This window comes from Petaurus breviceps, unplaced genomic scaffold (assembly GCF_028583685.1).
Source record: "Petaurus breviceps papuanus isolate PSGF00001 unplaced genomic scaffold, PetGlider_PUasm1.0 140, whole genome shotgun sequence".
NCBI lineage: Eukaryota > Metazoa > Chordata > Mammalia > Diprotodontia > Petauridae > Petaurus > Petaurus breviceps.
In genome coordinates this window covers 14,995,261-15,009,001 of record NW_027185698.1, presented here as the reverse complement: position 1 = coordinate 15,009,001, position 13,741 = coordinate 14,995,261, and the positions used below count along the sequence as shown (strand labels likewise).

At 36.3% G+C, this 13,741-nt stretch overlaps 1 protein-coding gene and 1 pseudogene across 3 annotated transcripts in view; one reads left to right on the top strand and one right to left on the bottom strand.

Annotated features, from left to right (window-relative positions):
- Positions 1-13,741, top strand: part of STIM2 (stromal interaction molecule 2) — a 179,684-nt gene that overhangs the window by 134,366 nt on the left and 31,577 nt on the right. For all 3 annotated transcript variants that reach the window (XM_069068827.1, XM_069068821.1, XM_069068823.1), the window contains 3 exons: positions 210-321; positions 5,563-5,678; positions 8,779-8,956. In XM_069068827.1, the coding sequence (XP_068924928.1) occupies positions 210-321; positions 5,563-5,678; positions 8,779-8,956 (406 nt within the window). The remainder of the gene's footprint in view (positions 1-209; positions 322-5,562; positions 5,679-8,778; positions 8,957-13,741) is intronic.
- LOC138146738 (coiled-coil-helix-coiled-coil-helix domain-containing protein 10, mitochondrial pseudogene) lies at positions 3,171-5,340 on the bottom strand (annotated as a pseudogene).

Below are 13,741 nucleotides of genomic sequence, written 5' to 3'. Positions count from 1 at the left end.
GTAAGCCTCCTGAGGCAGGAATTAGGTTTTCTGGTTGTTGTATACCTCTTCTCCTCAGGGTACTAAATATGCTTTAGCCATTCATTGGAGATTGAATTGAATGAACTTCCCAGGCTAATGACTTTATTTTCCTTTTTGGTAATTTTATTTTTTTTTCCTTCTGTAAAGAAAATGTGTTTGAAAGGAACTCTTTATTTTGTTTCTTCTAGTTCACAATTGGACACTTGAAGACACCCTTCAGTGGCTGATAGAATTTGTTGAACTTCCTCAGTATGAGAAGAATTTTAGGGATAACAACGTCAAAGGAACAACCCTTCCCAGGTGATTCCTTCTTTATTTTTTTGTCTTTTTTTTATTTGTAAAAAAGGATATAATGGAAGTACCTTTGTCAGTGTGGAAACTGTGATTACTGTGGATTCAAATGAAAACATAAATTCTCCAGAGACATATTTTAAAGAGATATCATACATTTCTACTAATTAAATATTTGAGATAAGTGTAGATATTTCATTGATGAATTCCCAATTTGCAGGCATCCATATTAAGAACACCTCTGTGTGTAAGAAACATACTGGTAAGAGAGGAACACACTCCCTGCTCTCAGTTTGACATGAGAAGCATTCACTTTTTTAACCTTGTGTGAGGTGGCCCAGCTACTGTGAGGAGGGGCGTGTATATTATTATCACTATTGAATTCTGAGTCCCTTTGTGCTGAATAAAATGAGGCCAGTGCAGCTGTAGCATGTGCACAAAGTATTTTAGCAGGAACATTCATAAACTGGAGAGTGTCTAGAGCAGGGCAGTGAGGATCTTTCTGTTGCCTTACAATCAGACATATAAGGATCATTTGAAGGAAATGAGACTTTTTGGCATGTGGGCTCCTGTGTCCTACCTAGTTCCAAGAGAAGCATAAAATTAGAATATTTTCTTCTGGTTCAGTGATTTAAAGTTTGAAATTACCTCTCAGGCATTCTCCAAACTGAACAGAATCCTCTAGGTATCATCTGTTTGACCAAGGTAGAGTACACTGGGACTTTTCTGCCCCCTAGTCATAGACTATACTTTTAATGCAGCCTTGTGTTACACTTTCTTGGCTGCTATATAACACTATTGATGTGTATTCAACTGGAGTCTCCTAAAATTGCCATATCTTTGAAAGAAGCTACTCTTTAGCTATACCTTCCACATTATGTACTTGTGAAGGAGATTAAAATCCTAGTGTAAATCTTTACATTTATCTTTATTAAATTTTATATTGTTGGTTTCAGCTCAGTGTTTTAGCCTTGCTAGGATTTTGTTATGATGCTTGTTAGGATATCCTATCTTATCCACATTAATCTGGCCTACCAAGCTTTTCAGCATTTGTAAATTTGATAAGCATGCCATTTATGCCTTTGTCTAAGTTACTGAGAAAAATGGCATACTGCAAAAGACCAAGCATGGTTCCTTGAAGTATTCCACTAGAGAACTTCCAAGATCATTAATAAATTACTCTTTAAACCTAGCCCTTCAGTTAATTGTGAATTTACCTAATTGAACTCTCTTCTAGCTCACATCTTTCCATTTTATCTATGGGAACAGCATGACAGACTTTATAAAATTGTGCTAAAATCAAGGCAGACATGCTAACAGAACTGATTTCTTAAATGAAATGTAGGACTATCTACATATCCCTTATTTCCAAAGCAAGAAATGACATAATAAGTAACCCAACCTTAGTAAGGAAAATCTAGTGTAACATAAATAAACTGCCCCCAAAACTTGATCCAAAATGATTTACAGATGAATTCTGATAGAAAAGCAATGAATGCTTATGCTACTAAAATTATTCTTGACCATAAAGAAACAAACGCTTCAAGATTATTGAATAGAAACAAACCGCTTCAAGATTATTGAATAGTAGAATTAGTGAAGGAAGAACCTTTTGGGTTTATCTAGTCTAGTCATCTGAGTTTACAGTTGAGGAAACTGAAGCTTAGAAAGGTGAAAGCGTTTATCCAAGGTTATAAAAATAGCAAGTTGTAGAACTAGAATTTGAGCCCATATCCTTTGCCAGTCACCTTTGTGATGGAAAACTGGTTCTGATACCAGATTGGGGCAGAAGAAAAGAAACTATATATCACTTCGCCTAATAAATAGTTTGCAAAAAGTTTTAAGTGAAATATTAGCAAAATGACTACAGTAGTATCCAAAAATTATTCACTTGTAACCATGTAGGATTTATACTTGGAATATAGGAATGATTGAGTATTAGGAAAATAATAGCACAGTTACATCCATAGACAAAAATAAAACCTTTGGCAGTGTAGCTCTCATTTTTGTTAATTCTAAAAACTTGGACATGGATGAAGCCTTCTTTAATATGATTGCAACAATATCTTTAATAACAGGAGGTAGCATTATTTGCAGTGGAGAAAAACTGGAAGTTTTCTTGGTCTCTTTTCCTGAAGCATCTTTCATGTCAAATCACCAACTGTGGATGTTTACCAAAACTCTGAAGCCATATCTTTTCTCTCTAAATTAATTTGATGACCAATATCAACTTCCATAGGATTACTTACCTCCGTGCAGATAATTTCCCTGTCCTTATATCCTGCCTCAGTATTTTCTGAGGTAGAGCTTCACATCACCCACCGCCTCTTGGACGGTTCAATCTGCATGTCCTGTAGATATCTCAAAAAGAATATGGCCAAAATAAAGCTCCCTTATCTTTTCCCTTAAGCCCTGCCCCTCCTCCAGACTTCACCATTTCTTTAGACACTACCACCTTTATAATTTCCCAGCTTTGTGGCTTCCATATCAACTGTGCTTCTTGCTTTCATTCCACTTCCCTTCTATGTTATTGCTTGTCTGATCTTGACTTTTCAGCCACTACGTAGTCTTTTATGTCTCTCACATCTCACTCCTTTCCACCACTGCAGCTGTGACCTAGACTTATCCCTAGTCACTCCTTTCTTGTCTGATACCTAGTCTGGGAGAGAGGAAGAGAACTGCATACCAACTTTCACTAATCAGTAGTTTGCAAAAAAAAAAAAATTTAAATGAAACATTAGCAAAGCAACTATAGTAATATATCCAAAAATTATTTACTTATAACCAGTTGGGATTTCTGCATATAAGGATGTCTGTTGTAATTGCCTTCTAGTTGTTCTCCTTGCCTCTAGTCTCTCTTTTTTTTTTTTTTGAGAAGAGACCCCGTTTAATTGGATGGAGGCCTTTCCTCAAGTGTCCTTCCTGAGAACATCTCCAAAGGGGGCTGGCTCCTATCAGCTGATCGCCTACTCTGGGCAGTGGAGGTGTTGGCAGAGGGGACCCCTACAGCAGGCTGCATAGTGTGGCTTCACAGAAGTGTGGTTAGGCCATAACTGCGCTGACATTGCTTCAGGGCCTCACTGAAACCCTCACACAGAGTCAGGTCATTCTGGCTGGTAGAACAGTCCAAGAATTGCTTGATTTCATAGTAGCAAGGGCCTTGAAGGGGCTGACAGTGCTGCCTGGGGGGCCTGCTCAGGTCGGGGGGCAGGCTGCGGCTGGGGGCTGCTGTCCCCCCTCAGGACCCCGGTCAGGGCACTACCCACCACGTGGCCCACAGCAGATCCCACGGCCACCCCCGCCGCCGTGGATGCCCTCTGGGACAAGAGGCCTGGCTGCCCGCTGCTCGGGGCAGGGGCTGGGGCCGTGGGGGCATTCAGGCGGCTGCCCGATGGGGCAGGCGCTGTGGTGCTGCGGCTTCCACGGGGCATGACAGGTTGGGAAGGCCCTCTAGTCTTTTTCTACTCCAGTTCATCTTACACATAACTACCAAAGGATGGTTTTTCTTATAGTGCAAGGTCTGATCATGGCACCTCTGTATCCACTAAACTTTGTCAGCTTTAACTGTAGCATCATGGATCGTGTTCTCTCTGACATTTAAAGCTCTTTCTTATCTTTTCAGCCTTATTGCATATTTTTCTCCATGTACTCAGTGATTCTTTTTTCTGTTCTTCATGCATAACATTCCCATCTCCCATCTCTTTGTCTTTACGTATCTTCAGTGCTTGGGATGCAGTCCCTTTCCAGCTCCTTCTCTTGGATTACTTGGTTTCCACTAGGTCTGAGTTCAAGTACCACTTTTTGTTTTAGGTCTATCCTCATCTCCCCTACTGCTCATCTCCTCTTCCCAATCCCACCCTGGTTAATTTCTATCGGTTTAGTATAGATTTTGTACATACTTTTCTGTGTGAATGTTATCTTCCTTTCTTTTTTTGTGAGGCAGTTAGAGTTAGGGTCACATAGCTAGTAAATGTTATCTTCTTTGGTAGAAGGAAAGTTGCTTGAGGAAAAAGAGTGTTGCCCTTTGTATTATCCCCAATGCCAAATATGGTTCTTGTCACACAGGAGGTGCTAAACAAATGTTCACCGATGGATCAAAAACAAGTATGACCTCCCTTCCTATTGTTATTGGATACTTTCTGGAATTGCTAGGTATAGAGGCAGGATAGAAGAGAAATAAAGGTATAAAAATTGGTGAAGATAATACTTTAGGGTACTGTAGAGAATGAGAAAATATGCTCATCTAGACAATTATTAGCTTCAGGAAAGTAGAATAAAAATCCAAGAAAAATAATATAATTTCTATATAATATGAACAAAAAAGTTAATCCGACAATACTTTTATTATCCCACATAATTCAGAGACAAAAGGGAATCTCCCTCCATCCTCCCATGTTTAGTTCATGAGAAGCAGCATATATAATAGCCTAATTTAGAGCAAACTCTTGGTTTCAAATCAATATCCTCATCATATGGTAATAATGACAATAGTATTAGTAATATTATATACTATATATTAAAATGTTTTTAATATAAATGCTCCTTTGCTTTTATGTAATGACCTGTTGATGTAGAACAAGTAGTATCTATCCATTTTTTACACATAAGGAAATTGAGACTCCAAACTTAGGTGACTTGCTCAAATTCATATAGCTTGTGAGTAGGAAAGCCAGTAAGTATTCAGAACTATATTTTCTGACTTCCAAGTCATTAATCAGTTTTCCCTCCACCCAGGGTTTTATTTTACTTTATTTTGTATTACAGAGTCCATTGGCATTTCTGTTTTTAGCTGACAAGCCTTCTTAGAATAATGTTTTAAACAGTTGGAAGAAATAGTAAATATCAATTGGAAGGTTGTAAAAACAAAAAATGTATTTTTTACCTCTCATCGAACCCTTAAACTTTTTCCAGAGACTCCTTGGATTTGTGGATCCTAAGTTAAAAACTATTCACTTTATCTGAAATACAAGTAATAACATCTGGCTATCAGTGATTGTAAGATACTTTGATAATTATAAAGCAAGTGAATAATAATAATAGATGATATTTTTATGCTAATTAAATTATTGTTTTAGTGATACAGATGAAAAAATTAAAGCCTTAGGTAAATTGTTGATCACAGTCTAGTGACTTAGTATAATTTTTGCTTCAGTTTTGCAAATAGGTTATAAAATTAAATGTCATACATACATGTATGTGTATATCTGTATGAATGAGTTCTCATTTCAGTATTTTTTTCTTTATGAACAGGATAGCAGGACCTGAACCTGCATTTGTGATTTCTCAGTTGAAAATAATTGATCGGAGTCATAGACAAAAACTTCAACTGAAGGCATTGGATGTGGTTTTATTTGGACCTCTGACACGTTAGTATTCATTTTAACCCAAGAGGGGCAAGGCTATTCTAAAGGGCTATCATTTATCTGAGTGAAGAATAGCAAGAAGTAGTAGGAAATATATAGGAAGAATTGGTCATTAACTAAGAGAAATTAGTTCATCCTTTAGAGACTTGTAGTTAATTATACAATTTTGTCATGTCAGAAGTGGACCCTCAAATTTATAGAAGTGGTCGGTCATTTATAGAAATGATTGATAGAACTTTACTTAGCATTTTTATACTTAACCTGCATCTTTAAATGTTTTGAAACTTGAGCATTGAGGAAATGATCAATCAAGAATTGGGGGAAAAAAGTTTAAGCCAACTTAATGAGTGAAATAATTGGTTGCTACTTGATGATGCTGGTCATTAAGAAACTTAATTGCATTTACTTTGAAATTCTTTGTTTACCAACCTGTAATTGATTGATCTGATTTAATGTAAAAATAAATTATTAGCCTTCCTATCACTTGGAAATACTTGGAATAATATGAGGGCATTATATTCTTCTCTGTTAGAGGCTGTTATTTTTTTTTTTAATCATCACCTAGTAGTTCTTCAGACTGATTAAGGATCAGCATAGAACATTTTTGAAAGGGGTTTTGTCTGTTTTTCAACCATTTCTCAATAATTATATAAGTAGCCTTTTCTAAAATAAAGCTATCTTATTTATTGCATTCTTATTTTTGAACTCCAGAAAGCTGCTGAAAATTCCTTAAAGTTTACATATTTTAAGGAAGAATTTTTTTTGAGGGTGGTGATTATAAATTGTGATCGGGGTGTCTTATAAATAAACAAAATACATGAAAATATGTTCTGGCAAAATTTGAAAATTAGAACACAATGTGTTAAATATTATCTGAATATAGTTTTCACACACTTTTGGTGCCTTTTTGGTGTTTGCAGTGATTGCTAAAAATGACTGTTGGGGTGGTGGGTAGAATGAGTTTTGGTATGAAGATAAAACCTAGCTAGGTAAAACAAGTTACTAAAGCAATTTTCCCTGTTGTGATACAGAAAGACAATATAGCACTATTGATATGTGCTAGAGGTGAACCAGTTGTAGATCCCTGGAGGCCTGACAAGGCTGTACTTTACCCAATATACCATAGAGAAGAAACCTTTTCTTAACATTTTCCCTGCCAAAAGTTTGAGTTCCATTCTTTGGGTCATACTCTATGGCAATTAAATGAGAAGATTAAAAAATGATATAGAAAATTTCTCTGCATATAGAACTTAGAAGGAACAGGCATTAAAAAGGTAATTTTGTGGACAAAATATTATTGTAATATATTATACATATAATATATACATTATTATGGAGATAATTTATTTCAAAGTAATGTATGGAAACCAGTTAAAAATTTATTGATTCATTAACTTTTAAAAATAAATTTTCATTTTAGAATTATTGGATGATTCTAAACACATTAGAATTAGAAAGAAATGTTCTAAAATGACAAATATATGAAATTTTAAGGGTTTGATTTACTTAAATCATTTCTATTTTATGTAATAACTTTTTTTAATTGTAAAGTCAAATTAGCTTTATTTTATTTATTTAAAAACATTATTCTGAGAAGTTTGTCCCTTGGATTCACCAGACTGCAAAAAGGATATGTGATGCAAAATGAGGTTAAGAACCAGTGCTAAAGGGTATAGGAATATTAGAATTTTAGTTTTGTTCCTTTGTAGAATACGGTTTTTATGGGTCAGAGAAATTTTTTGAAATTAGCTATTCCAGAGATTCCATACTACTCATCAAGTATATGAGACATTGAGAAGGAAGGCTGCATGTAGAAATCGCACTGTGAGCTCTACTTCCTAACCTCTGATGTAACATTTTTTTTAAACCTTATTGAATTTTTCTCTTCCCATCAAAAACTTCTTTATAGACTAATATTCTCTATAGTAAGGAATATTTTAGAGGTTCTTTCTTACTGTGTTCTGTGTTCCTGATAGCTGGGGCTCCTCTAGCTTTCTAGAGAAACACTTTTGTTTTTAGAGCACTTTTGGTGCTAAAAAAACTCTTTAGGCTTCTGTTTAGTAGTACATTATAAATAGTGTTCAGGGAATCTACAGTGTCCTTACTCTGATAGGGATTAAAACTTTCATCTGGCAGTGAACTATCCCAACTAATTTTTTTCCTTTGAAATGCAAACATAATTGGTCAGTTAGATAGATTTAAGTAAATAACTGAGAGGCCTAGAAAAGTATGATTCTTCTGCCCTTAGCATTGCAGAGAGATTTTTATGCTACAGATCTCTTTTTTGCCATGAGAGGAACCAAGAGGAATGTGAATTTTATTATTCCTTTAGCTGCTGCCCTTCCTCTACCCTACTTTAAAATAATCAAATAACCTGGTTTAGGAGCTGAGATAGCAAGTAAATATTTTTTGTTTTTTTTGAGATGTGACAGTTTTGGTTAGTGATCTGTAGATTGAATTCTATTAAATGTGGTACTCACTAGGCCTTTTGACCTTTGATACCAGCTTCTACTTAATAGTTTGTCCTTTTTATTTTCTTTGGTTCCCTGTGCTTCTCTACTACTCTTGATTTTTTTTTTTTTTGCATTGATTATGCACCAGAAGGGGCAGCTAATTGGCACAGATTGCTGGGCCTGAAATCAGGGAGACTTATCTTTTTGAGTTCAGATTTGGCCTCAGAAATTACTATGTGACCCTGGGCAAGTCACTTAACACTTTGCCTCAGTTTCCTCATCTGTGAAATGGGCTATAGAAGGAAATGGCAAACCATTCCAGTATCTTTTGGGTCATGAAGAGTTGGACATGACTGAAAATGACTGAACAACAATAACAAATACTCTAGAGGAATAGTGAATGTTAGCAGAGTTGAAACTTTCTCTGGTAATATCCCATCTGCTTTCTCTATCCTTTCCTTGATTTAATGATGTAAAATGTGCATGCAAATAATAATTCAAACATTTCTTTTGTGACCAAACAATTTTTAAAAGGGATTAAAATTTTAACTTTTAGAATCTAGGTACTTCTTGCTTTTCCAAAGTAATTTCTCCTATGAACTGCCATTCTAACAGCTATGTCACATGTACATATTTTATTATTTACATAGGCCCACCTCACAACTGGATGAAGGACTTTGTGCTCATAGTTTCTATAGTAATTGGAGTTGGAGGCTGCTGGTTTGCTTATACTCAGAATAAGACATCCAAAGAACATGTTGCCAAAATGATGAAAGACCTAGAGAGCCTACAGACTGCAGAGCAAAGTCTAATGGACTTACAAGAGAGGTAAGGGAGAGAAAAAGATGTATAGTCTTGTCAGCTGTTTAAGATTGTGATATTAATAACTAAATATATAGGAAAATAAAGTGGTTTTTATAAAAATTTAGCATGAATTTATGATTTATGTACTTTTTCAAATACACTTTTATTAATTCATTAAAATTTTCCCCATTAAATGTAAAATTTTAAAAAACAATTAAGAAAAATTGAGTCCCAAATTTTCTCCTTCCCTTTCACCCCTGCCCCTTCCTCAAGAAGCAAACAATTTGATATCAGTTATATATGTTGAATCATATAAAACTATTCCATTAGCCATGTTACAAAATAAAACACAGGCTAAAATAGAAAAAGAGAAATGAAGAAAGTAAAAAAAGCAATAATGCTTCATTCAGTATGCATTCAGAGTTTATCAGTACTTTCTATGGAGGTAGATAGCATTTTCATTATGGGTGCTTTGGAAATTGTCTTAGATCATTGTCTTGATTAGATTAGCTAAATCTTGCACAGTTGATCATCATAGTGTATTGCTGTTACTGTGGACAGTGTTCTCCTGGCTCTGGTCACTTTACTTTGCATCAGTTCATATAAGTCTTCCCAAGTTTTAATGAAACTATCCTGCTCATCATTTCTTGTAACAGAATAGTTTTCCATCACAGTCATATAGTACAACTTGTTCAGCCATTCCCCAAATGATGGGATTCCCTCAGTTTCCAATTTTGGTAACACCCCACCCTCCCCCCAAACTGCTATAAATATTTTTATAGAACTAGGTATGTATCTTTGGGATATCTACCTAAGTGGTGGTGTTGCTGGGCCAAAGGGTATGCACAGTTTTATAGCCGTTTGGGCACAGTTCAAAATTGTTCCCCAGAATAGTTGGACTAATTTACAACACTAACAGTGCATTAGTGTTGCAATTTTTCCATATCCCTTTCAACATTTTTCAATTTCTTTTTCTGTCATGTTAACCAATTTGATAGGTATATGTAGCAGCAAGCACCCCAGCGTCCCCAGGGTTGCTGCTAACACAGGTTCTTAGATCTGCTTTGTTAAAGGAAAGCAACTCAAAATGGGTTAACAAGCTTACTTTAATCAGTCAAATATGTATCATTTACCTAGTTTGGGGGGGGAAAAAGGTCAGCACCCTGAGCTTCAGAATATACAGACAGAATTATCAAGACAGAAACCGATCAAGTAGACAGATTTCCAAACTGTCCAACCATTACATCCAAACCAAATCAACATCTGGGTTTTTCAAAGCCAAGGTGGGGCTCTGTGGCAGCAACGGCTTCCCAGAGTCTCATCTGATCAAATCACAGAACACTTCTCAAAGTGAGCCCCAAAACAAAGCTACACATCAGGGCTTATATAGCCTTCTCCTCGCTCAGAGAATGTAACAACCTTATTGCACTGCCCAATCAAAAAGTATCTACTGAAAAACAAGCCTCCCACCCCAGGCTCCAGGTGCACTTTAGCCTAGGGGCAGGGAAGATCTTAAAAATTTACATTCCCATTACAGTATGAGGTAGTATCTCAGAGTTGTTTTAATTTGCATATTTCAAATCAGTATGAATTAGAACATTTTCTCATGTGACTGTTAATTGCTTTGATTTCTTCTTCTGAAAAATGCCTGTTCACATCTTTGGACCATTTATCAACTGAGTAATGACTCTTATTTTTATAAATTGAATCAGTTCCCTGTATATTTGAGAAATGAGGTCTTCATCAGAGAAACTGCTACAAAATTTTTTCCTAGTTGCCTGTTTTCCTTCTAATTTTGACTGCATTAGTTTTGTTTGGAGCAGAAGCTTTTTAATTTCATGTAGTCAAAATTTTCCAATTTTATTTCCCACAATTCTCTCTATCTCTTTTTTTGGGTTATAAACTATTCCCTTATGTATGGAACTGACAGCTACATTTTATTCTATTACTTAGACAGTGCCAAATTATTTTGATGATTACCACTTTGTAATATAGTTTGAAATCTGGAACTGCTGGTCTGTCTTCCTTCACAATTTTTTCGATTCCTTTAATATTCTTAATCTTTTGTTCTTTCTGATGAATTTTATCATTTTTTCTAGCTTTGTAAAATAAGTTCATTTCTTTGGTTTTATTATATTTTTCATTGCAGTGATTTTTCTGTGAGATATCTTATATTTTCTTCTTTTTTTTCTTGATGTTTTATGGAGTCTTTAGCTTCCAGTTGCCCAATTCTCATTTTTAAGGAATTATTTTTCTTCAGTGAGCTTTTTTTTTAATCTGTTTTTCCATTTGGCTAATTCTGCTTTTAAGGAATTACTTTCATTATTGAATTTTTGTACCCCTTTTTAATTTGACCAATTCTGCTTTTTAAAGGTGTTATTTTTTCCAGTATTTTTTTCTTTTGTTAAGCTATTGATTGTATTTTCATAATGTTTCCTTCTCTCTCATGTCTTTACCTAATTGTAGCAGCAGGCAACCTAGCATACTCAGGATACTGCTAGCACAGGTTCTTTGATCTGCTTTTCTAAAGGAAAGAAACTCAAAAAGGGTTAACAATCTTACTTAAATCAAACATATATCATTCACCTAGTTCAGGTGAAAAAGTCAGCACCCTAAACTTCAGAGAATACAAAAAGAAGTTACAATGAGACAAAAATACTGACAGAGAAAAATGACACAATTCAGCAGACCAACAGACAGGGCTTATAGCTGTCTGACCATTATATCCATACCTAGTTAGTCAGCAAAGAGAGAAGAACCAACATCTGGGTTTTCAAAGCTGGGGGGCTTGACAACTGGCCAGAGTCTTATCTGGCCAAATCACACAACTGTTTCCAAAGTGAGCCCCAAAGCAAAACCTCAGTCAAGGAGGCATATATAGCCTTCTCCAGGGTCTGAGAACATCACAACCCTCATCACCCACTTGACTACAAAGTAACAAAAATTGTGCCTTCCTGGAAAACAAGCCTCCCACCACAGGCTCCATGTGACCACATTCAGCCTATTAGGAGGCAGAGTATATTTTCAAATTAGGAAAGGTTCTCAAATTCACCTAAGCCTGTTAAGGGGCAGGGAAGATCTTCAAATTCCCATTACCATTACACTGATTTTTCCTCTACTCTTCTTTGATTTTGAAAATAATTTTTTATTTAGCACTTCTAGGAATTCTTATTGTGCTTGTGTCCATTTTACATTTTTTTCTTTGAGGTTTAATTTGTAGCTGTTTTGACTTTATTGTCTTCTTCTGAGTTTGTGTTTGATATTCCCTGTTACCAAATGTAGCTCTAGTGCAATATTCATAGTGGCCACGATCACTATAAATATACCTGCATGATGCTCAAATGCAAAATATAACAGACTCTCCATATAGAACACAGAAGCAAAACGTTTATTCAGACACCAGAAAACCAAATCCCAAAGCAGTAAGTTGATTCCATCATAGTAGCAAAGAAGTTAATAAGCCACGGTAACACAGAGAGCCACAGCATCCTTTACTCATAAGCCTGACTGACTCCCGGTACACATTCTGTCCTCTTCCCAGTCTAACTATCTCTGACTCCCAGTTTCCTGTGGACACTGCCCCACTTTTCAGCAAACTCTTCCCACCACAGGCTCCATGTGATTACATTAAGCCTATTAGGGGGCAGAGTTTATTTTCAAAGTAACAAAGGTCTTCAAATTCCCATTCCCATTATACTATAGTAGCTATTGATAGTCAAATTATTATTATTTTTTGTTGTTGTTTGTTCATTTCCCCAACCTGGTTTTTTGTTTTTGTTTTTTTGCTTTTTGGAGGGCAGTTGAGGTTAAGTGACTTGCCCAAGGTCACACACCTAGTTTTTGTATTAAATGTCTGAGGCCATATTTGAACTCAGGTCTTCCTGACTCCAGGGCTGGTGCTCTATTACACTGTGCCATCTAGCCACCCCTTTCCCCCCAGCCCCGTTTATTGATTTTGAATTTTATATTAAAGTTGGGCTCTGTTCCCAACTTGGATGGTGGGAGGGGCATTATCTTGGGTTTAACTTTTTTCCTGAACTGTTCTTTTCAAAGCTGGTTTTAGGAGTTTGCAAGTTTTTGGTATTTCCAAGGTGGTGTAATCTGGGAAGAGGTGTAGTCATCGCTCTCCTGATCTGTACTCTGATACTTATCCTGAAGGCCTCCTGATGCCTTGGGATTGCAGTTGATACTGCTCCCTTGGGACTGGAAATGATATTGCACCTCTTCTTACCAAAGAAGATCTATATTGATCCCTTCTTACCAAAACCTATAGTTCCCCTTTGGACTCCCACACTCACTTTTTCTACCAAAAGTTCCCTCTGACCTTGTACTGTGACCTAGAAGTGGGTATAGACAGTGGAGTTGCCAAACAGTGTCCCACTGCTAGGACAGGGCTCCTTTGTAATCTCTGTCTGATCACTTGGCCGGTGCCCGCACCATCTCCGCTTCAAGGGCTTCTGAATCTAGGCTTGCTTGATTTCCTTGGACTTTGAGTCAGCCTCAAACACGGTGTCACAGATCTCTGTCCAGTTTCCCAAGTTGTCTTCCTCTGGAAGAATTTTTGATTTTGACCTTTTGTTGACTCTGCCACTCCAGAATTTGATTTAAGGAATTATTTTGAAGTTTTTTTGAGGGCAATGTTGATTGAGCTCATCTGAGTGATTTCTCTACTCTCTCATCTTGACTCTGCCCCAGAAGTGGATTCATGTACTTTTACAATAATTCACATGGAGGGGCGGCCAGGAGGCTTCAGCGAATAAGTGCACCGGCTCCAGTGTCGGGATGACCTGGATCAAATCCGGGCTCAGA